Below are 25,465 nucleotides of genomic sequence, written 5' to 3'. Positions count from 1 at the left end.
TATAGGAGAACACATGAAGAAAAGATTGGAACAGGAGGAAAGAATTCAAGGTAAGAAACAACAGAGAGGAAGAAGGATAATGGCTGAGAGACTCAGTTCTTTCCAGTATCAACAAGTAAATTTAGAAATAAGCTTTCATACATGTTTAATAGTATTGATTGTGTATAACAGTGCTGCATATTTTATTATTGAAGACTTGGAGCTTTTGGCATATGTTCAAGCTTGGACCTGAAGGATTACCATGGTAATATATATATTGAGTATGTATATTGCTATAGTAAAACATACATGCATGTGTGTATTTATTTATGTCTACATATACCGATATGGTTACAAGTTAAGACTGTGATCCTTAAATCATGGATATGTTTTTCTGAATGTGACTATTTTGTCTAATATTATCACTGCAGTGTTTTCCCTAAGCTTTGTAAGCCCTTTGACAGTCACTGTCCATTTTCTGCATCAGAATCTAAGCAGTAAATCTGTGCAAAGATGAGGCTTCCCTTTCAAGAGGACACAGTTTTGTGAAAAACATGCTTGCATCTTGGATTGAACCTAAGTCATGCATTTTGCTAGATATCCCACAAACCCAGCATCTCTGTGAGCATTCTGGCTGCTCAGTTTCTGCAGTTTTATGGCTAATGGGAACAGTACGACTGCTTGGCAACTTGAATGCCTCAGGCAGCCCCCTGAGACATTCAAGCCTCCAGCTATCCTGCTGTTGGGGCAGATCCAAAGGGAATTTCTGCTGGGGATCCCTCCCTTGGTCTGGGTGAATGCCCATGGAGCCACTGAGGTTATGAAAAAGGCACTTGGGCACAAGAAGATGGCACTTTCTGGTGAAATTTTCTTGCTGCATCCAAGGAGGAGGAAAGTAGCTTTGGATGCTCATTGTGTACCTTCTTTGTCTGGAAGCGTAAGCATCTGAGGAATAGGAAGAGGATGTTTCTTTCTGAGCTTAGAGGCATGATCAGTGAAGGGTGTCCATGTTTTCTGCACCAAGCAGTGTGAGAGAGAGGTGTAAGGGAATCAGCTGAGAACCACCAGTTGCCAGAGGATTATAAAATTGTGGCCCAAGTCTTTTCCACATTTGCACAGCCGTCACACATGCTCTAATTCATTAGTTCCCAAACTGTAATCATAACGCTTTGCTTTTCTTCAATAATAAAATTATAAACAGTTTGTTTCATGTGGCTGCACTGTTCATCTGTGAAAAATTTTGAAGGTTGACAGTGATGCATTAGGTCAAAGATTGAGGAGACCATTCTATTAACATGGGCAAGCCTCCCCAGGGATGCATGAAGTAGGTGAAGCAAGTTAGAACATAGCACCTCCTCATCGGTTCCTTCTTTCCTTGCAAAGGGAAACCCTCCATGAGACACTGCCTTCAGATTTCTTTGAAGCAGCTGAGTGGTGTGGTAATAGCTAACAGCTCTGCTCACAAGCTTCAAGATACCTGATTGCATTACTATACTGTAGTAACTGAAGTCCATTCATTAAATGGGCCTAGATTATCCATAAAACAGGGCCAGATTTGTTGTTCATCCCTTGCTGTTGATTCTTAAATTAAATGCTGTCTTGTATTTTTCTGGATTTTTTCAAAGTTAAAATGAAGTGGCATTTTTAATTAGCTCTGCATCTAGTACAGTCTTTTTTTTTTTTTAAGGAAGTTGTTCCAGCCAGAAAAAACACGGTTATGCAGACATAAGTTTGATGTAAAGACCTTTGTTGTTTATGAGTTAGCCAATACCCAAAACTAAAATACATGAAGTTGTAAGGCAGAACTTGAAGTTGTGCTTTATATAAAAATTATTCCCTCTTCTGCTGTCCCTGAATTTGAAAATATTTTTATAGATCGGTTGGTATAAAGCGTGTTGGGCCTTTCTGAAGCAAGAAAGGCTGTCCCAATATATCTAATAACTTTCTTCAGAGACAAGTTTTATTTTTATTTTTAGTGCAAAGCAATGGAATAAAGATGTAGAGCTTGAATGAAGTATTTAGATGTACGATAGCCTGCAAGGAATCACAAGTGAAGTTCCTCAGCTACAGAACTACTGTTTGCCAGTAATTAAGAAGAAATGTAGGGGGCGAAGTCAGATCTCAGATAAATCTGAAGGGAAAACATTGCAAGCGGTAGATGTAATTGATTCTTTTTTTTTTCTTTAAGACATGGGAGAATAAAAAATGATTGCAGAATAAGACTTATCCATAAATTAGACCTGATTATAAATTTGTAGAAAGGGAATAATCTTTTATTAGAGAAGAATACTGATGAAATTGAATTCTCTCCATTTTTAATGAAAGTCGCAGAAAGTTAAATCAGTGGGTAAACGTGAACATCTATTAGGTTGACATTCATGAGACCTCATCAAGAAAGGGGAGACATAAACAATACATGGGTCAAGAGCCTTTGCTCCAGGCCCGCACGTATGAACCTGGCAGACCCCACAGAGGAGAGCAGTCAGGAAGAGAAACCATGGTTGGATCAATTTTCAGCCTTCTTGTTGACCACCGTTCTAGGGACTGGATTTCATTTCGTGGGTGCTTATATTTAGGACAGCTGTATAAAGTTATTCTTACTCTGGCTATCTAAGTGAGTTTCTAAAATGTCCCTGTTAGGCTTGGATCACACAGCCCTTGCAGGTGTTTCTGAGAAAGGTTGGTGTAGGTGCAATTCTCAGCACGGTATCGACTATACCCTCCTCACACAGATGAAGCTGTGGATAGAGATGCAGGGACTGAGTAGGAGTCAACGTGTCAGGCCCTTCTTGCCACTGTGAGCATCGAGGAGCAAAACAGGGACCGCACAGTTCACTCTTGCCCATGTAAGTGAGGTGCAGACAGAAAGGCTAAGGAATGTGAGGAGATTTTGTTCTGATCTCGACACAAAGGTACTGACCATAGCACTAGAAATAAAAATGCAACAAAGAAGAATTTGATGCTTTCTAAGATTTGCCTGAGTTCCCTCAGAATAAGGACAGCTTCACATGTTCCCTGCTGGCACAGAACCATTTAGTTACAGTCCATTCATTAGGCTTTCAGAAATATTCTGATTAGTAGGAAGGGGCGAGATGGCAGCCATAAAGAAGCCTTCCTGCTAGTGCAGGCTCTGGTTATGCTTTGCTCCCTCTTCTGTTTATTGCAGACAGGATCAAACCCTTATGATGTAAACTGCTGAGAAAGATGAGTGATGGAGAAATATACTGAGCAGTGCTAAACTGACACTGAACGTCAATAGGACTTTATGCTTCTAAATCAATGAATCTGGGCTCAGTGTCGTCCTGGAAGATACTAAGTGCTCTGAAGGACTGACAAAATAAAAAAGCCCATGGAGCAACCACTAAGTGTCCAAGGCTGTCTTGTCTGGTTAAGTGTCTTTCAGCATAGCTTTAAATACACTTATTAATGTATTACTAGCCAGTAATTTATGGCTAAATGTGCTGCAGGATCCCAGAACTTTAAAAAAATACTGAAGCCATCTAGAACCTGCCTTTGGCAGCTAATATTAAATCTTTCCTGAGCCTGCAGGGGAGAGAAAAACAGTGAAATTTTTCCCACAGCTTGCAGCAAAATAACTGCTCCACCGACAGGCTGATTGATGGCAGTCCCTAAGCAGATTACTTTTCATTCATAGTATTTGAAGTCTGAATATATAATAGTAAATTGAACAGTGCCAGAAAATTGCCAGAAATTGCCAGGCCCGAGAATATGATTTGTCTATATTGTGCAAGTTTTAGAATGATCCCTCATATAATTTTGCCTTCGACTAACTAGCACTCTCCCGCATAATCTGCAGAAATAGTTTGGAAGTCAGTGTAGGGGAAGGCCTGTTCCCAATATTTGGTTTCCATGTGGCCAGACTGCTCTGAGGGGTAGGGTAGGACATTTGCACTACTGTCTTGCACTAGCAAATTACACTTTGGCCCTCTGCATCAGCCCCCTCTTTATGGCTCAATTATGTGGTGAATAGAGTCGAGCTGGCAAACACTGAACAGCTTCAATAACTGTGGAAAGGATCTGTGAATACTTACTGACATTTCTGTTTTCTTTCAGTTACCAATATGTGGTCAATATGAAAAGAAAGGAAACTATAATCAAACATACCAGGGGTTTGTTATCCCTCGGGACTTGTGAGATATTTACATTATGAAGAGAAATAGAATAGAGAAGCATTGTTTGAATGGTAAATCCTGCAAATTTACAAAAATTACAGGAATTTACTAACAAGAAGATTTGTTTCCCTGAAAATAATAATAACCAAACGTAAGGAATTCTGACCTAGTTCATAATATTACATGCCTTTTCAGTTATTACTGTAGGAAAAGACAACGTTTTCTTCATTTTTGTTTTGTTTTATTTCTTCTTGCTTTCTCTTTTATTCTTTTGCACATAAGGCACATTGGTCAAGTGTCTCTAATTAGGAGTTTAAAGTGTAGCTACATGAGTGCCATTGAGTTGCACGAGCTGCATGAATTTCTATTCCCTTCTCAGAGCATAGCGGTGGATCAGAGAGAACAAATGGTTGCCGCCTTTAGGTTTGAAATTCTGATACTTCATGACAATATTTTGGTATTTTACCAGTTTCAAGATCTTATTATAGTAGTTTTAGTTTGGTTTAGTTACGGCATTTTGGCTGAGAAGAATTGAATAAATTCATATATAACTAAGCGTGCTAATAACAAGAGTTTCAGATATACAAAACTCCCTCAAAGACTGTTTATTTATGCATCCCCTAAAGCCAGCTATGGCTTGTTGTTTTTTTCTTCATTATTGCTCTTTTTTCTCCTATATTTTTTTTTTTCCTTGAAGTCATACTTGGCCACAAGGAAGCAGGAATATATTTAAAGGAACAGACAAATTTTATCCTGCAGTAACTTCCTCAGTCGGGGGGGGAAATTGCTCCGATCCAATAAAACTTGTCTCTGAGGCTGCTGAAACCTGTCTCTCCAAATGCATTGATCTCTCTAGGCTGCTTCTGTAGCCAGCGAGGAGAGGGCTGAACTACCCTTTGCAAGAAACTGTTGCTTTTCTAACTTAAGAGTCTCAATTACAGATTTAAATCCGGCTTGATCCTTAGATTTTGTTGTTGTAGTTTCCTTGGAAGCATTTGTTTGCCTTCTGTGTTTCTGCACTGCACTGTGTTGACTGTTTCATCCAGGATTGCTTTTATGAATAAAAGGTAACTGTAGCATCAGAGACACAAGACTCTGCCTTTGCAAACTACGATGTAAAAATTGCTCTCTCCCACACTGAAACATATGCAGCAATATCCCACAAGATTAGGAAAAAGCAGTGGACTAAGTGATGTGGAATGGGATGATCCCCGGGTGTCTGGAAGGGAGCAGTACTCTCCTAGGTCTGTAGGCTGCCAAACACCCAGTGTCCCTGAATTTAACTTTTACTCAGCCACTGGGAAACACACCATCTGCATTTCAGTGGGTGCAAAGGACTATTGCCTCTCTATTTATACTCCTTCATGCATACAGAAAAGCCTGAAGACTGACCTGTCAGCGTTTTTATTCTCTTTTGCTACACTTTAAAAACGGTGAGCATGAAAAAATATAAACCTAAAAGACAGACACCAAAAAAACCCAAAGAGTGTTGGGTTTTTTTGGTTGTTTGAATTTGAAATGAGACCAGATAGTATATGAAAGAGCCTGTGATCCTGTGTTCTCATGAAAGCAGGTGAGGTCAATGTGTCTGCCCACGCTTCCTTCCACTTCCTTGTAAAACCCAAAGTGCATAGCAGGGTATCCAGTTTACTTAATTGTCTCTTGGAAATTCTCCAGTAGTGTGGATGTTTTATCATGTCCCCAGGAGATCCTATTTCTGTGCACTTTTTCTCCCTAGAACGTCCCCTTCCCTGTTTGGTTTTTTTTTTCATTATAGTGAAGAAATATTTATTAACCACAACATCCAGTAGGCAAAGAGCTGTTTGCTTTACTGTAAAGGGAAGAGCATTGTTTGAGAGCACCCTGCTAGCTGAAGGGTGCCTTCTTCCAAAAGGGACCAACCTCAATAATTGTCAGAAAATGTAAAGATTCTTTGTATCTTTCAGTGTGGAACTTCTTTAATGACTTTCTTTTGTCCAACAGCTCTACAAAACTGTTATGTAAAGAAACTGTAGTGACTGGAACTTTCCTTGCAGCTGTGTATTTTTCCTCCTATAAGAAGCAGAAATAACATTAAGGACTCTATGACAAAAGGAAAAAAGAAAAAAAAAAAACAGATGGTGCTGTGTTGCTAAGCAACTTTAAAGGAAGATGAAAGAAACCACAGAGCTCTATTTAGGTCTTGTAAAAACTCAAGCAGTAAATACTCACTCCTTTGATCTTATTTAACCATGATGATGCTTTATCATCCTTTGTTGCTGAGAAGGAAAAGTTCTGGGGACAAATAAAAGAGGTAGTTATGACAGTCCTTGAAAGAGATCCTAGAGATTTAGGATGGCAGCCTGTCAGTAAATAGTCACTAAGAAAAACAGTTATAATTTCGCCGTCCGGCTCAACCATGATCAAATCTAACATTGTCTGTTATGTCTGCCCTTTGCCATCTTCCCCAGACCAGTGGACACCTTTGTGTCCGAAGGCTTATAGCATAGCCATGACCACCACAGTTGTTGAACATGGTGACACTCCTGAATGTCACATCGCCCTCTGTGTTCTCAGCCACCTATAGGTAGATGGCAGATGGCAGTTTCAAATGCATGCTCATTTGTAATTCTCACTCTGGTCCACTGAAAAGTAAGCAGAAAGTGTTGGGGGTCACTGTCTCCAATACAGCGAACAAGCCACAGGTAATGCTTGCGGACAATGTGTCCTCTGTCTAGGCAGTCTCAGGCTGTCATTCTGCTTTGTAGAGGTCTGTACACTGTGGCAGAAATGTCTCTGATTATTCATTTTAAGTAAAAATAATAAAAAAAACCAACCAGGAAAAAAGGGAGTATCTGGAAAGGTAGAGTGTTCATATCACATGAAATGAATAGCTTAGGTAACAGCTTCTGCTTCTTTTTGACATAATTTAAAAAAAAAAAAAAAAGGCAAGTTTTGAATAAAAGATACCATGTATTGAAATTGTTATAAAATTGCACAGTATATTTCACCTGCACTGAAGACAAATAACCTGTGGCTTTCTTAGATATGAGCTTGCATAATACTGCATTAACAGAGATATCTCAGGCGAAAAGACATATTTGTTTTCCAGTGACTATACGAATAAGAGAATAAGTCAAGCACTCTACTGAGATGCAGTATTTATTTATGATAGGTGGTATAAAACTCTCTCATACATCTGTATAGCCAGATTATTTGGCTGATAAATATATCCTGGAAAAAAATGTAGCAATCATTGAATTTCTTAATAATGGAAATAATTTATTTAAATTACATACTTGGAATATAGTATCAGATTCCACAAATCCTGTCTGTCCAGTCAGGCTATTTGGAGGCCAGATACATTACTTGCAAAAGTTTTTACTATTGTTCTTAGCAAGGAAGTGCCAACTCCATGCTTTCTTGATTTACAGGATAATGTTACAAACAATATGGAGACTAAAATGTTATATATTCAACAGCTTCACTTACAGGATTAGTTAATAGCCTTAGGTATGCACTAGTGAATTACCTGTTTGATTAGCAGATGAGAACCTGAGGGTATGTTGTATCTGAAATTACATCAAAAATATCAAAATAACCACGTTCTCCTAGCTCATTTTCTCACTGTTGCAGCCTTTGCATAGAAATCATTCCACTCCACTCACTGGGTGCATTTGTGATACACAATGCTACCAAAACAAGTATTTCTTTTTTAATGTTCTGCATCTCCACCTAAGAGAGTATTTAAATGCAAATACTGTATAGATATTTTCACTGTAAAATTTTTTTTTTTCAGATTTGGAACCTCCTTTTTTTTTTTTTTGTAAGAGGTAATTGTGGAATAACATTTCAATAAACAAGTGGAAACTGGTTTACTCCTTGAAAGGCAGTTTGATTAATTGAACAGAAAGGATCAAAAGGATTCATTGTAAAATACTGCATGAATGTTTTGGAGACTTCTGTGACAATCAATGGTTTCAACAAGCCATGAAATAAAGTCTTACAAGAATGTCTTAAACGAGTCCACTGTAAAAGTTGTGTGTAGAAAATGTATACTTAGTATTTTTAAAAGTAGGCAATAATGACTTTTCTGTCTTTTGTGGTAAGAAGTCCAATGCTGCTGTGAATGGTGGGCAAAACTTCTGCTCAGTTTAGGGCCCTGTCATAAAACAAAACTTTACTGGCACATTGCCCTTATTATACTTAAGGTCCCATCTATCAGTGTCAATTGAGTTACACACTATTTCTTTTAATCAGTTGCAGACATGGTAAATAATTTCCTTACTTAAGAAAGCAAGTGATAACACTTTAAATAGAGGTTTGAAATAATTTTTTGTAGATTATGAAAATTTTGATAGTTTAGTTTTTTCTTGCTTCCCCCCCCCCAAAAAAAACCCCCAAAATTGAAAGAGAAATTAAGAAAATACTGAGATTCTTTGCAGAGGGAATGCTGTGCCTGGGAGAAGTACATCTGACTTTATCAGGTGGCTGCAGATAGGAAGCCTTTGGCACATGGGCTGCAATTTGGCTGTAAATGCCGGAAATACCTCCTGGAGCAGTAGCTTTAAGAACAGAGGCTGCAAAGGAGCCAGTCCAGTGCAGGCAATGAGATGAACTTTCCTTAGAAACCTGTCTAGTGGCCATGTGTCGAAAGCTGTCTGACAAATGGGACTCCCATGAAATACAGCCTACATTTCAGAGGAACCTTGTGAAAACTCAGACTGGAGAACAGTTTGACAAACTTGAATCAGTAAATACTAATAGGGAAAAAAAAAATTGCTCTTCAGCTACCTGTGTTTGAAACTTTAAGTGGCAACTCCTTTTTGTCATTTGTCGGGTTTTTTTGAACTACTGCCCTTGTTCTGCTGCTGGCATCTGTGCTAGAGCTGCATTAAGCTTGTAACATTATATTGGCCCATCAAACCCTACAACTGTGTTAAGTCAATTGAAATAGGTTGTAGGGCTGTATGGCTAAGGCAATCTCACATGGGTTGCAAAACAAAATCTGGATTCATGAGTCTCTGTTGATATTATTGGGCTGAGTTTTGTTTTATGAATAAAAATTTACTTTGAGCTTATAATACTTCTGCTAAACAATATTTGGTATTTTATTTCCTCAGAAGTGAGAACAGAAAAGAAAAAGGCCTTAAAGCTATTATGGTACCCACTGAAAGTGTCTTACATGGATGAGTAACTTTGTTAGCCTTCCCAGTATACTGGGGGCTTTTAAAATATGTGAATTAAATTACATTGTGGTAAGATTAAATTTGTGGGCCTATGTTCAGTGGCACCCAAAAGTGTCCAATCATTTCAGTAGGCCATGAATTAGATCCACAGAATATGAGAAAGTTGGGCTGTATTATGTCATGTCACACGTTAACTTGGAACAATATGATATTTTGTGTCTTTTCAGTGGATGGAGGCTGGTCTTGTTGGTCATCTTGGTCAAAGTGCTCGGCAACTTGTGGAGGAGGGCATTACATGAGAACCCGCTCCTGCACAAACCCAGCACCCGCATATGGAGGAGATATCTGCCTTGGACTGCACACTGAAGAAGCACTCTGCAACACGCAGCCATGTCCAGGTATGGCAAATCAGCCGATACAGCTTTGTTGTTTGTGTACCACAGAACAAGGCATTCACAGTTAGGCAACATAATGCTCCTTGATCTATTATTTAGGAGCAAATAATTTCTCTCTTATTAAGTGCACAATCAGCTCTTACGTGCTACAATCACAGTAAATCAAGCAATAGCAGGATGTAGCCTACAGGACACCACCTCCTCCCTCCCTCTTTAAAAATTAAAATTTAAGTTACCAGATTCCAGGTCTGGATAAACTAAAATTGTATAATATTTGAAGTGGATCATGCAAACGGCCTGGGAGGCTTTTAATGACAATATCACAAAGACGTGCATTTGTTATAACACTGAACATTCAGAGCAAGCAAATCGCTGAGGTTAATATTCAACAACATGTGTTATCACAAGGTCCTTCAAGTAGATAATGTTTGCCCTGTTTTCGTATAAAACACAGAGCAAACCTTAATGCTCTTTGTAAAATATCTTCTTCAACTTCGGATGTTAAGGAACAGAGACTTCATCTTTTTTAAATGACTGTGGAATACTTAGTAAATGAAATGTCTCCGCGCTCCTGTTAGTCGTATATTATGCATTGTGACTTTTTCTGTAACTTTGACTCTGCCTTTTGACCATGCTAAGCAAGCTCATTTGTTTCGTGAAATTTAAGTGAAAAGTAGAGAGTAAAACCACACAAAACTAGATAAAATCATCTGTGAAAAGCCAGGGGGGGAAATTGTTTTAATTTATTGCAGATTAATGGATTATAGGCAACAGCAATAGGAAATAAGCAGCGCTGATGGCACATTGTATTACTTGCTTCACTGAGAGCTCCTAGACTTCATAACAAAAGTTTTCTGCTCATATGATGAGGCTGTGCATGTGAAGGCACAAGCCCCATGAGTTTGAATTTATGGATCCTATTACCTGTGCTGAACTACAATTTAAGTTAATTTCCTTTTCTAGGCACTGCATGTCTTGCAGCAAAATAGAAGTACCTACTTTGTCAAAATTAAAGCAGATGCAACACTCAGTATTGTGTTTAAAAACCGCCCAAACACAGAAATCAGTTGGTGATTTGATTTTTCTAGACAAATAGTGTATATTGGTATGTAGAAGTTGCATAGCTGCCTTGGGATCCTTAAGGCATTTTTAAAAGGTCAAAACTGGCACGTTCATTGTGCTAGTATTGTAGCTATTTCTCATCATGCATTTATTTTCTACTGCCATTTTTCTAGAAGTTACAGTTTGCAAACATTTATAAATAGTATCTTCATCTTATTTTGACCTGCTTGTTACCCAAATTTTGGAGTAGTTGGGGCGTGGAGGAGGAGAAAGTTGGTTTCATTTTGGTTCAAGAAAGTGAAAAATTTTATAAAGCAATAAAATTTCAGCGGGTGAAGTGTATTTCTCACATTCTGTGATGTTTTACTAATATTTCATTCCCACTGAAAATTTGTCATAGGTTTTTGAAACAGCACATCATCAACTAGCTGTGAGAATGGCCCTTGCCTCATGTTTACGATGTAGATTTCAAATTTTTTTTTTTTTTTTACTGCTCTTATTTCACATTGGTATGGGACAAAACCAGCTTCAGTGCTGCACATGTCAAATTTGAATAGACTCCTGCATCCCTACAGAGCCATTTTCTTGTGGCAAGGACCACGTGGCCAATGGTTCCTCCTTGTGCAGATTTGGAAGTACCATTGTTGACGTTTGCTGCTTGAGTGATGTGTTTAATATAGGAAGGGAATAGTAGTGACAATCAGAATCTTAGACCAACCAACCAAGCAACAGAAATGCCTATGCAAAAATGGAAATTATTTATAACGTTTCTTAAATTGTGAAAGGAGTAAAGATTTCTTGACACTTGAAATAGTACTCTCTCTTTTTTTTGGCCAAACAAAACCAGCAGACAACTAAAATTTCTGGAATCCTGATACTAAGGATTTTTTGAGGGTATGGAGGGTTAATGGCAAATCCAGCTGGAAGTATGCAACTATGCACTTAAACAGACTCATGCCTGCAAAATACATCAGTTTTTCTCATCTTTCATTTTAAAAGTAGTATCACTGTGTTTATGTTTTCTTTTCTAATTTATCCAAATGCAATTGCATTAATATGAATGGAAGCACTGCATTATTGATCAGTAGTGTTTTATAGGCTGCTTATCAGTAAGTGTAATTGGTTGCAATGGTGTCTCTAATCTACTGAATAAAGCATTATTTTATACCTAAAGTATTTACTGCTCCCGTAAGAGGGGAAAATATATTCTATCCTTGAACTGCTAACTCACACATGCAAATAATGGATAAAGCAATTGAGCATTTAGAAATGATGGTGCAGTTCTTCATGAAAGAAATTTATAATTTTTGGAGACTGGTGGCCTGATCTTTTTGAGGTGCCTTCTTCACCAAGGGATATTTCAGGAACTGCTTGGACTTAACCTGGCTTCAAAGGCCAGCCAAGACTCTGTAGGAAAAAAACATGGCATCAGGATAAGCCTTGGAAAGCAGTTCCAGATTAAACGCATCTCTAGTCCAGAGACCAGAGGACAGAGCTGAGTATTCTTGCTCCTCACAATAACAGGATGCTACTGTTTGACATCAGCTGCTTGTGTCAGGGTATTTGCCCTGTTGCTGAAAGGAGGCCCCATCCAGACAGTTGCTAATTGTTCACAAATATCAATATCCAGATTTTTACCTGAGCTACTGAGTAAATCTATTTTATGAACAACTCCGCAAGCGATGACGTGCATCTGAACTGCTAGGACTGATTGCTCCTGTCTCTAACCAGCACTCTCCTACTGTCTTGAAATGGTCCCAGGACCACTGCTTGAGATTTTCTGTACTAAAGCTACGTCCATCTCCTCCATCCATTTCTTTTTACCATGCTATTGGTTAGGAAGTGGATGTCCAACACTGTCATAGAAAGCACCTATTGCTTGACATTTTCCAAAACTGCAATCTCAAATATTCCTATCGGAATCTGTTATATTTTAGATGACTGAGAGTTTTAACCTTTTCCTCTATGGCCAAGGGGAAAGTAATGAGTAAAGGCAAACCTTGTATGCTGCATTTATGCAATGCATTGAAAGGGGCCCAAACCAGTGCAAGACTTCCCTGACTTTTCACCTGATTCACAGAAAATATACAAAACCTTCATTAATTTTCCAAATTATTCACAAATTTTAATGTTCTTAATCTAACTTGAAACAAAATTAGATTAATATATACTTTCTTTTATTTGAAGCAGAATGAAATTCATAAATTTGCTTCATAGTAACATAAAATCAATTCAAATTTTGAAGTAGAAACAAACTTGGTTTGGCATATTAGAACTGTTTAATGCATATCAAAACCATAAAACATATCTCTATAAGAAAACCAGCAGAAGAAAGAAAAATGTTTAACTTATCTCTGTCTTCACTGTATGTGCCAAACTTAGGAGACTCCTATGAAGGCAAGACCTGTGCTTGAATTGTAAGAAAGCTGAGCTCAGTAAACTCAGAGCACCTCACAGGAATGAGATCAATTCACTTCATTTAAGTGAAGTATTCTGAGATCACACAGGCATGGAATAAAAATGTCTTAATCAAACTATGTAGGTAGAGGAAGAAATATAGAGAAACAATAGAAGCTGATAATGAACCGAATGGGGAAAGAAGGTGAGAATACTTGATGAGATCTCTTCAATCTACAGCAAAGAAATGGGCCTGAAATACCAAAAGCTAAAAAAAACCCACAAAAATTTGTCTACAAGATAATACTATTTTTGTGGTTAAATAAGCGTCCTGTTTCAGACCTGGAATACATACTCTCTTAGCTCTCACTGCTACTAGCCAGGTACATAAAAACAAGACAGTGTCATTGTCGCCCCAACAACCTAGACTGGAATTAACTCTACAGCCATCACTCTTTCAGTCACCACTGCAGAATCCCTCCAGCTTCTTACTTCCACACACAAAGGCCATGGCAGAAGCCAAGCCATGATACATCAGTGACAAATTTACCATCACACTCTACATTTCAGAGACTTTTGCCAAAGCTGAACTGCCTTTGTTTTATCGCACTGGAAGAGCTGCCCTCTGCTCGTTGATGGTAGCTGGGGGTGAGGCTTCTGTCGGAATTCAGAAATGCAGGCTATTTCACTCAGTGTACCTGAAGCATTTAATTACAGCATCTGCGTGTGTGTCCCTTTCTGCCTGCTGCAGACAGCTGGTCCGAGTGGTCTGAGTGGTCCGACTGCGACTCGTCTGGCTTCCAGTTCCGCTTTCGTCAGTGCATCATTTTATTTCCCGTGGGCAGCCAGTGCACGGGCAACACCACGGAGAGCCGAGCCTGTGCTTTGGACTCCAACTTTATACCAGGTGAGATTAGCCTGCTTCTTGAAGGATTAGTGAAATCTCTCAACCTTTCTGGAGCGAGGCGTAGTGCTGTCCTAAACTGTGCAGAGCCAAGACCTGGAACAGAACTGGCCTTTTTTCAGCCAAAGTGTGTTGGTCTACTATGTTGAGCTGCTGTTCCTAGATCTGGTATCTTCATGAAAATCTGCCTCATGGCATCGGGTGCTGTGGAGCTGTTCCTACTGTCACCACCTGGGACTTTGGTTAGTCACTGTCACAGCATTCTGCAGGTCCCTCCTGTCCTACTTGGTAGCAGGGTATAGGGATGGCCATAGACAGCTAAGAGAAATAGTTTGCCCTTTAATTTATGTGGTTTTGAGACTTTGGTGTTATTAGAGAAAAACATTCCTTTGGGTTTTGTGGTTTGCTTATACAAAAGTGGGTGCTGTGGTAGTTAATTTGGAAATAATTTTACAGAGTCCCTTAAATTAGTAACAGCTTAGAAAGATATATACTCAGGTCTTTATCTCCCCCATGACCGCTAAATACCTGATGGATACTCACATCATATATTATTCTATAGCATTAGTCGAAACTCATGACTGTACTTTTTTTTTTTTTAAATCACAGCAGTCATTTAAATCCACACAACAGTATGGGTGGCCACATTGCATTGCTGTTAACAGTCATCTTTCCGCCTGTGTACATTAAAAAAAGCTAGCAGTCTATTCACAGACAGAGAAATTTACATTTTAATGTATCATTTGAAATGTAATTATGTTTACTCAGTGCAGCAACCTTTTTTTTTTTCTGTGACTATGCAGTACAATATAACAAAGAAATCAACAAATTTAAACACTGTTTTTATGGATGGTTCATAATGCTTTAACTCCCAAATACTATTTTTTCCTCCAAAACCAATGTGAAAAATGTCATTGTGAAAGCAAAAAACTCCCACATTGTATTTTCCCCTTTTTCTCAGGCTTTTGAAGCAGCTCCATTAATATTCACATTCTGTGAATCCCCTGTTTAATCCAATATAAGCTCTACATCTTGTTCTGGAAAGTAGGCATTTTCAGAATCTGAAATGAGCCACCTCTTCTCTCACCCTTCTGGTTTGTTTGCCGCTCCTCCTCACATTACCTGTATCACAGCAGATAAGGTCGTGCCCATTATGCTCACCTTAGGCAAACGAGCTTGCTTTCTTGGGATTGCTCAGCTTGCTTTCACTCCTCCACATCCTCTGACTCAGAGTTCTCTCCCTCCCTCCATCCGTCCCTCCCTCTCAACCTCTCTTTCTTTTTCTAATTCACCTCCCTCCTTTCCTCAGCTGGTGTGCTGGCATGTCCACCTTCATGTTGTCTCCTCCTCCTCCTCCTGGTTACCTTAGATCTGTTCCTCTACAGAACTCAGTACATAGAGTGATTCCGGCAGAGTGCGAAAATGACTCCTCGTTATTGCTGCTGCTGTGTTTACAGAGTTAGTCCTTACCACTGTTACCTTGCAGAGCCTTATGGTTCTCTGGTACATTTTTTTTTTTCTGCTTTTTATTTGGATTGTGAATTAATGCTCTCAACTAGACAAAGTAAGCTCAGCCTTTAACCCTCTGTGGGAGTGCTGTTTGGTCAGGTCTGATACTTTCTCATTTTGAAAATAGTATTGATTTAGCATGTGAAGAAAGGTAAAAAATTGTGATCCCTTTAGCAGTAGCTGCATGTGGATCATCTTTTAGCGGTGGAGAGCCTACTCTGTTATTCCTCATACAGAAGCTATTGCATACCTGTGGGCATCATTTCTGCCCTTCTCTGGTCTGTTTTTGGTTCTACTAGAGACATCCTTGGGTGAGAAAACCAGAGCTGCACACAGTGTTCGTGGTGTGGACAACACAGGGATTTGTAAAATGCCATAATGCTGATATCCTGTCCTATTCACTACTGCTTTCTTGGTAGTACCTAGCATTTTGGTTGGCCTCTTTGATTGCTTCTGAGCACTAAGCTGATATTTTCATGGAACAATTTGCCATAAACCCCCAGTCTCCTCATGAATAGTAATGGTTGGCTCACAGCCTCCTATTTCATACGTGAAACTAGGATTGCTTTCCACTCTATGTATTGCTTTACACTCATCTGCATTCTCTTTCATTTGTTATTTTATTGCCTAGTTTTGTAGGGCCCTTCTGCAGCTCTTCACAGCATCTTGTCCATGCTACCTTAATTCTATATCATCAGCAAACTTCAAACTCGCTTTTACCTCCTGCTTCTCTAGCTCTGCTGAAAAGCCTGGGTCCCTGCAGAAGTGCTAACCTTCCTTCACTGTAAGAACTTAGGCCCATTTTCTGTCTTTTCCCTCATCTCATTTGTTGCTTGGAAAGCCTTTGATGAGGAACTTAAAAGCTTTTTTTGAAATCCAGGTAGACTGTGTCAGTTACCCCACCCATATCAATGTGATTAGTGACTCTTTCAGAGAGGTTCAAGAGATTTGTGAGGCAGGACTTCCCTTCACAGAAGCCATGGTCCTGAAGTAAACAGTGGGAAAACTTGGTTGCCAACAGATTTTATTCAGCATTTATTCAGAATGTTTCCGAAGTCAAAATGGTAAGGATACAGGCTGGAATTGCACTTTATTAGTTTACAACTGAGACCCATGAAATTGGCAGTCATCTTTTTTGAAGATTTGTAGGGTCCCTCTTTTCACATTAGTGCTAGATGTGACTTCTAGAAGTAATTAGCCCATTTCAACACAAGATACTTAAACTATTCATAAATTTACTATTCGTAAAATTAACGCTTTCTCAACATGCTTAACCTCTACAAAGAATGTTTTCATGTGCACTTCATCTTTTTAATTCTGGAGATGTTTTGAGGCAAGAATTAAAATTTTTTTGCTGCTTTTGCTTGGGAAACTAAGAAACCTGAAGATGTCACGGGAACTTTTTTTAATTCAACCACATAGTCAAAATTGGTTTTACTTTGAATTTGGAGTGAATGTAGTAGAATAAATTTGTAAATCCTAGCTAGTAGTTCTCTGTAATATTTTTTCTCCTGGGCATAAGTGTTTTATTTATTTTTCTAGAGATATCAGTGGCAAGATCCAGCAGCATAGAAGAAAAACGATGTGGCGGTAAGCTTTTCAACTCTAGATGTGTATTAAATGCTGAAATATTGATTCCTCATTTTTTTTCCTTTTGTTTCACCTATTGCACTCCTTTAGTTTTGTTCTAAATGCGGCATTCTCATTATTTACAACTGTGCAGAAAAAGAGATCTAGTTACCACAGGATTTCTCATTAAATATCCATCTGCCATTGCTGACCGTTGAGGCAAGAACATGTATTACTGGATGTATGTATTTTATTCTTTTTCAGTAAGGCAGCCACCCTTCTCTCAAAAAGAAATTCCTATTATAAGCTAGTTATCAGTAGGTCAAAATATGTAAAGTCGTTCCACCTTTTTCCGGATAATAATTTCACAAACCTTTTTGGGACTCCAAATGAATAGCAGAAAGCCAGCCTGCTAACCCATTTAATAGCTCAGACTGTATCTGGGACTCATTTTCAGCTTCACTGCCAAAGGCAAAACTAAAAAGTAAAAAAAAAAAAAAAAAATTCCATTCCAGAGAGTCCTGATGCTAGCAAAATAAATCTTGAAAGACAAAACTGTTTAAAACCCCCAAACAATAATAAGAAGAAAAAGGAAAAATGACCATTTTTTGTGCTGAGCTATCACGCTTAGTCTGTGTCGTCATGGCAATAGCTCTGGCTGTTCTAGTATTCTTCCATGCACAGATAAGCTGTATTTTTAACCTAATAAGGGACAATGAAAACATAGGGGTTATGCAAGGGTGCTAGTGTGCATGGTAACTTGTTATGGGAGCTAGGATAATGCGACTTGATTTTTTTTCTAATTAGCCGTGGTACATTGAAAACATTTTGCCAAGTTCTGCAACAGTGAGAGACTCTCACAGAAGTGTAGAAGGATATTTCAGTGATAATTTATATACTGGGGTAGTCAACCTAGTTACCTAAATATTCATTTGTATTTCTAAATACCCAGTAGGCATGTAAAGGTCCCGCCTTAGACATTTGCCAAAAATGGGACCCATGTGCTGACCCATTTTTCTGTATTACAGTGACAAAGTTCTAGCAGAAGTTTTTCAGACTAGTGCCAGTCTTTCAGTTTAAAGTCTTTCATTTGTGCATGTAGGCAACCATAAACAAATTTTCAGTAATGTTAAGATGAAATTTCCAACATGAGCTTCTCATGGGTACTTCTTTCTTAATCAAAAAGCACAGCTCCAGTTTGAAGTAAGAGTGAAGAGCAGTGTAATTTGTTTGTTTCCAGCTAGTCCTACTGCTGCCACATCTGACCCAATATCTCTGTTCAGGAACATCAGGGGATGATTCTGCTTTAGATTCCCTTCTACAGTTTCATTCAGCAATGAGCTTCCTCTTAGTTTTAATCCTTGCGTATGTGGAGGGGGTTTCCTGTCGTCCGATCCCATAGCATCTTTGAAGGGCAGAGCCAACAGGAGAGCACTGGGTTCTGAGTTGTTGACTTTGTACACTCTGGCTGCTACGGTTAAAAGCACACTGAGCTTTAAGGAGTGTCTTTCTCTCTACCCTTCCCATTTTCCCCTAAAGTGCTACCATTTCTTCCTCACCCCCCGCCCCGTTACATATAGAAAAAATTCTGAAGGCTGGAGAAGGGAACAAATTGGCCATATATCAAAGATAAAGAAACAGCGAGACCCAGCAAGAATCAAAGCAGGGGATGGAAAAAATGTATGCCACTGCTTCGGGGACATGCATCAAATAAAGGCAATATGGAAAACATTTTAGGGAAAGCAGGACTGTGATTCAAAGGTATCAGGATTTTGTTAGTTCTGCCACAAGTCACTATATGCAAGAGAAAGAACTAGAACAGCAGAGGAGGCGATACTGTAGTTCACTGAGAAAAAGCTATGTATGTACATTATATACATAATTTATGTATAACAAGGCTTTGTTATACAGTCTGAGGAAAGAAATCTTGTGGAACTATTCAAACATCCAAAATGCAATTCATTCATCTGTTATTTGGGTTCTGAACTTGTTTAAGCGTCTTTCAAAAATCTCAGTCTTAATACTTACAGAGATGTATGGCTATCTAAGATTCTTATAATGATCCCTTCAGGGAAGTACAATGCCTTTGCTACTGCAGGGATAAACCATTGCAATTGAGATGTTTCTGGGAAACACATGAAATTTCCCTTATCCTTACTTGAATCAAGTACTTGTCTACATTTTTGCCCAAGCTTAAGCTTTTAGCGCTGCTTCCTTAAAAATAAGATTGTCTTCTGCTCTCCTGTCTTGCAGAGTTCAACATGTTTCACATGATCGCAGTGGGATTAAGTAGCTCAATACTTGGTTGCCTTCTTACCCTGCTTGTTTACACTTATTGTCAACGATATCAACAACAGTCCCATGATGCAACTGTCATCCATCCGGTGTCACCAGCTCCTCTAAATACCAGCATTACCAACCACATCAACAAACTGGACAAATACGATTCTGTAGAAGCCATCAAGGTGAGAAGTGGCTTGGGAGCTCTATAATGCACAACGTCTATGGTCCTAGACAACAGTTCTGCTGTATCAAAAGAATGCTACTTGATAGTTTTCTGCAGTGGCATTTGGACTCAAATTATGCTGATTATTAATAAGAAAGACAGATTTCCCTTGAAGCACTGTGATTACAGATCCTTTCCTTTGTCAATCGCTATTACACAGGAAGTTAGATTTTGTGAGTATGTATAAATTATACAGCAACAGCCTTTCCTGGAAAAAAAACAGACCACTCAAGTTTTGTTTTGTGGGGTTTTTTTCCTAATTGTGTTCCCTAGAGGCTTGTTCAAAAAGTAAATAGGGCCATTAACAATCACCATGACATACATTGAAGATAATCCTTTGGCTCCGATGATACGGTGTCAAGGGCACTGTTCATCTTCCTGCACTATTTCTTTATACAGGAGATGTATCTGGTGAATATATTCTGGGTCAGACTCTCAGCTAGTGTTCATACCCAAAATATTCTGTAAATGAACAGAACAGATTTACAGTAGACGAGAGTCTGGCACGATATCTATATCATATGATCATTGTTCCCAAACAGCTATCTTGTTTTTATGACCTTTTAGAATAGCCCTGCTTTTCAGATCCACTGAATTAAGGAAGGATGAGCATTCTGAAAATACCTAGCTCAGTATCTTCAGATTACACAGTTTATTCATGCAGCTGCAAAGCTTTTTGTAAATGAGGATTTTTCTTAAATCCTACCTGGATAATCCAGTTTTAATTTCTGCATTTTTTTTCTAATGAAAAATAGTTTAAAGAATTTCATTAAAAATGGCAAGAAAAGTCTGGAGTTTTTAATCAGTGGTGGAATATGTACCTAATTTAGAGCTTTTCCAAATTCCACTAATCATGCGGCTCATGGATAGCTACAGAAACAAAAAAAAAACACCCTTTGAAAAGTCATACTCTAAATACCCATATAACTTTTAAAAAAACCAGGATTTACACTCTTAAGACCTTCAGACATTTCTCCTACATACTGCATTTGAAAATCAAGGGATTCCTGCAGTAAAGAGAATATAATTCTTATTCAGTAAAAAAATGAGTGACTCATTCTAATAAAAAGAACTGAATATGTACAATTAAAAAGTATTTTTAATCATGAAATTAGTTTTGTGATATTAGGGGAGAAGTGCCTGGCTCTACTTTATTGAGTAGCATTGCTTTTTTAGGAATGTTATTATATAAGCAGATACATGAAAATGCAAGTTTTTGTAAATGTGCAGGTATTTTGCCAATGCATTTTTTGACTGACTAACTATACACAGATATTTGCCACAAAAATTGCCTTGCTGAAAGAGCACTTAGTGACTACCTTTCTTCTGTCCTTCCCATTTTCTTATCTTTTTTTTTTTTCCCCCCAGGCATTTAAAAAAAAAAACCTGATTTTGGGGGGGAGAAACAAATACTTCAATCCACATCTTACTGCAATAGCATTGCTTTTTTAGGAATGTTATTATATAAGCAGATACATGAAAATGCAAGTTTTTGTAAATGTGCAGGTATTTTGCCAATGCATTTTTTGACTGACTAACTATACACAGATATTTGCCACAAAAATTGCCTTGCTGAAAGAGCACTTAGTGACTACCTTTCTTCTGTCCTTCCCATTTTCTTATCTTTTTTTTTTTTCCCCCCCAGGCATTTAACAAAAACAACCTGATTCTGGAGGAGAGAAACAAATACTTCAATCCACATCTTACTGCAAAGACTTATTCTAATACCTATTTTACAGATTTCAATAATTACGATGAGTACTAATGGGCTTGTGTATTTTCTGGCCTCCTGTAACTCCCCAGTCCCCAAGGCCTGTGCTACTTGACTGCTCATGTGATTGAGGCTTCAGAGATGAAGTTCAGAGACATTTCAAGCACGATCCAAACCATCAATGTCCCATTGCTGCCAAAAGCCCAAAACACCTGCTTGTGACATGATGTTTTCTTTGCAGAGTGCAAGGCTGGCCTTCAGTGTCAGGTGCAGCTGTAGCCCCTCAGTGTCGCTGGACCAACCATGAGGATTGCATCGCTTCACTCAGTTTCATAAACTTCCAGTCAGATTTCTCTAACAAGTGACTCAAATGATTCCTGAGCTTTAGCCAAAAAAAAAAAAAAAAAAAGTTACCCCTTAAAGCTGAGCCAGGAGTACAAATCTAATTTTCTTTTTAGGCATTGTCTTTTATTTCCATGAGGTTTGAAAAGGGAGCTCTGCTGTTAGCCACGGAGCCCTCTGTGTGGTCTCCTGAAGCTCCCACCACCAAAAAGAGCTTGCAGGGTGCTGGGAACGATGACAAGAAGAAACGTGGTGGTTTAGCGATGCTGAGCAGCAGCTCTGGGCTCTGTAGGGCTCATCTTCCTGGGCTGTAAATCACTCCGTGTGCAGTTCAGCTGTTCCGAGTGCGGAGGCTAAGGATGTACCAAGGGATACAATCTTGTAATTAACCCAGAAAGCTACGGGGTCAGTGGTTTCCAGTTGCAAGCCAAGCCCAGTCGCATAAAGCCTTCACCTAGTTTGGTTTAATTTTGGGGAGGGTGTGGAAGGGCATGTGCCACAAGGGAGGCCGAGGGAGGAGGGCAGATAGGAGAGGCACACGGCAAGGTTTTTCTGTGTGTCGTTACTACACCAGCCTTGCTGCAGCGTGCAGCTTTGCACGAGTCATGGCATCCCCCAGGCTTCTTCTCCCTGGTGCGTGCATATGGGAACCTGCTCCTCGCTCTGCTGTAGCACTCACCATTGGGCTGGTCACAGAAAGGTACGACTGCACCGCGTTTTGTGTGCCTTCTCAGGCTCTCGGGGGTACGTAGGCATAATCATAGATCTGCTTTCTTCTTTCCGGCTTTTACTTTGTATGCACGTGTCTGACAAACAGAGCTGGCTCAGAAAACGCAGATGTATTTGCAAAGCATTGTCTCATCTTGCTGCCCTGTCTGACCCACGCTAGTCAGCCCCTAGAGGAACATTCTTACGGTGTTTTAAGTGAGTATCTTGTTGGACTTCATTGATGTAAATATTTAAAATAATGTTTGAGTTTTAAGTTATCAGTTTTAATTCCTTTTGTAGTGGCAGGTGAGAAATCACAAAGGATTTTTATACCGTTTTTTTTTGTTCTGTCAGTCTTCGCCCACATTCACGACATTGTTATTAGTGTATCTGAAATTCCAGATGTATAACTAAAAAGAAAAGGGCAGGGATTTGAGCCAGATTTTCCAGAGTACTTAGTAGTAAGGCAGAATTTGTTATTCCCAGAAGACTCTGAAAAGAAATTAAAAGTGAATATTAAGGATAAAGGAATTGGCCTTTCAGTTTTTTGAGCATGCTAGATGCAAAGATCATCACACCAGAGTAGCGGGAAGGTATGCAAGGAGCAGCAGAGTGGCCATGTTTCCTTTCTGTGGTTAGAGCCATTGATCATTAGGTTAACACTGTGATGGGCAAACAGAGAAAAACATGTACAGATTATAATGATTCAAAACTATGTCCAAAAGAAGCAAGAAGTACCAAGAGACATTGATCATGTGAGCACCACTTTGGTGGTCCAGCCACTTACATAGCGAGGGTAACATCGAATCTAATGACGGCAATGAGCAACATTTTTGAATGGGGATAGATCTGAATGTAGCAATATTTTTCCTCTCTCTGTTCTGCAGTAAAATACAAAAAATGCAAAGCAAGTGGTCTTTGAATGCCGTGTGGTAAAATGAACGCACATTTACCATCTATTTAAAATAATTAAGATCAGCCGCCTATTTTTTCCAGCTGAATAGTTCTCCTTGTTACTAACTCATTTAAAAAAAAGCACTCCACCCCCACACCAGCTCATCTCCAGAAAGTATAGTAATACGGGTTCTGTATAATTCGTGATTTTTATAGTGTACATTAGATTTGGTTTTCCAGGAAGAAATTAGCTGATTGCCCTTGGGTAAGAGAAATTTTCTCTGCAAGAAAATGCAGTGAAACAGATAGAAGGGGGAAAAAGCTCTCCAAATCATAACCAGTCCAGTATCTGAATCACTCTGTCCATGCCAAAAGATAAAATTTTACATTTAAATAAGTAAATAAGCTAACAAGAAAATAAAATCTGTATTGCTGCCACTGCCAAGACACATATGCACAACACTGTTCCTCTATGCCCTTGTCCTAAGAGCACATTAGTCTGACTTACGGATTTTATATTTAGACTATTAGTTATGAGACCAATATCTTAAAAATATTTGAACTATGTATTTTTATTTTAACCTTTTTTAATTAAAAGTATCTGAAATTAGCTTTTTTTTTTTTTTTTTTTTACTCTTCAGTAGTTTGAGGCACACCTATCTTTACAGTGATCTATTTTCCATTCTTTTTGTGGATAGATACATAGATATGTGTTATATACGCAGTAATAATACCCTAGGTTAAGTCTGCATGATCATAGCTAGAAGTGCATCTAGCAGATGCTCAGTCTGCTCACACTTCCATCTCCCCAAAGGAGTATTTCAGGTGTTCCAGGTCTTTGAGCAACTCCCATGTGATGTCATTTAAACACTGTGCCACCTTGTCAGAAAAGTGCTTATTTTAAACGTGTTTTTTTTTTCATTTAGCTTCCTAAATTACATTTTTCTAAATCACAGGCAGAGGTATATCCAAACCTCTCTCTAAAGCAATAGGGTAAGCACAGAAATTTCACAGCACTTGAATGAGAAAAAATTGATGGCAAGATCTTGTCAAGCTAGACTGTGAGACAGCAGGTTTCAAAACCATTAGATATTTGTGTCTTAGGTAATTTTAGAGGACCCCAGATGCGCTGCCTATATAGCATTTTTACCTTCTGAGTTCTACACAGCTGCCCAGGTAGTTTAATACAGCCTTTCCTAATATATGGAGCAAAGCAAAGTGCAGTCTATATTAATTTTCAATTTACTTTATTTAGTATTTTTTCTAAAATAGACGACACACATTTGGGTGAAAACCAGATTTCTGCATAAGGGCTCTTATCTTTCTTTTGCCAAAAATGTAACAAAGTGGGCATTTGCCTGCAAATGTTATTTAAGCTGAAGGAGCTCTCAAATTTGTGCAAGGGTAAAATTTGGTTCTTACATCACTGTTCTGTTCTTGGAAAAGGAAAATCAATCCCCTTGTCCATTAAACGCCATGCTTAAATACCCCTTGTCTTTTCGCTTGGCTATTACCTCTGATGCCAATACTTAATATTACTAAATCCCTTTTGCACTGATTGCATAAATTTAAAAAGGTTTCTCTATTTTGAATCCAAACATATCAGCAGGTAGATCGAAATTCTCTGTGTAAAGCTGTTTCTGTGTAGCCCTGCTACATGGAGCGAGGAGGAAGCAGGATTGCCAGTCGGGTCCTGTGCGGTGTCTACTTTCATTGGATAACTCAAAGTACATTTGTGCTTGAGTACACATTTTGGGCTTCTTTTCGTGCCTGATACATAGCATACGTTCCTCAGTTGCTTAGAAAATGGACTCCTGTGCTTGCAGATTTATCTTGTAGTTTGATTTGAGTCTGATGACCTTTATGGTCATTTAAAGTTACTTTACGTGGAAGCTTTTCCAGCCATTTGCAGTCACCTGCTGTTGGAGCAGTGTGGTTTGCCTAAAACTAATCAAGAGATTTTTGACTAGGATTAGGGTTTTCATAAGAGAGTGGGAGAAAGAATGGGGCTCAAATGGCCTTGATTTCCAGACTATTAAGCAGTACTGATTAAAGTCTCAGATGGGTGTAGGACACTTCGTTTAGTCAGCTCTACCTGAACTCCACAGGAACCCGTCGGAAAATGCCACGTCAGTGTACAAATCAAGAGCTACCAAAGCACCTGAGTGAAGAAAGTTCTCAGAGCATC

The 25,465-nt window shown here is 38.8% G+C and overlaps 1 protein-coding gene across 1 annotated transcript in view; it reads left to right on the top strand.

Moving 5' to 3' along the window:
• SEMA5A (semaphorin 5A) overlaps positions 1–21,387 on the top strand; it is a 254,009-nt gene extending 232,622 nt beyond the window's left edge. Inside the window, exons 17-21 of the mRNA XM_009638754.1 lie at positions 9,508–9,678; positions 13,886–14,041; positions 17,090–17,137; positions 19,370–19,581; positions 21,268–21,387. Coding sequence (XP_009637049.1) covers positions 9,508–9,678; positions 13,886–14,041; positions 17,090–17,137; positions 19,370–19,581; positions 21,268–21,387 — 707 coding nt within the window. The remainder of the gene's footprint in view (positions 1–9,507; positions 9,679–13,885; positions 14,042–17,089; positions 17,138–19,369; positions 19,582–21,267) is intronic.
• The last annotated feature ends 4,078 nt before the right edge of the window (positions 21,388–25,465 follow it).

Source organism: Egretta garzetta, unplaced genomic scaffold (genome assembly GCF_000687185.1).
Source record: "Egretta garzetta isolate BGI_Z169 unplaced genomic scaffold, ASM68718v1 scaffold264, whole genome shotgun sequence".
NCBI lineage: Eukaryota > Metazoa > Chordata > Aves > Pelecaniformes > Ardeidae > Egretta > Egretta garzetta.
Note: the sequence above shows the minus strand (reverse complement) of the source record. Positions and strands in the feature narration are given on the sequence as shown.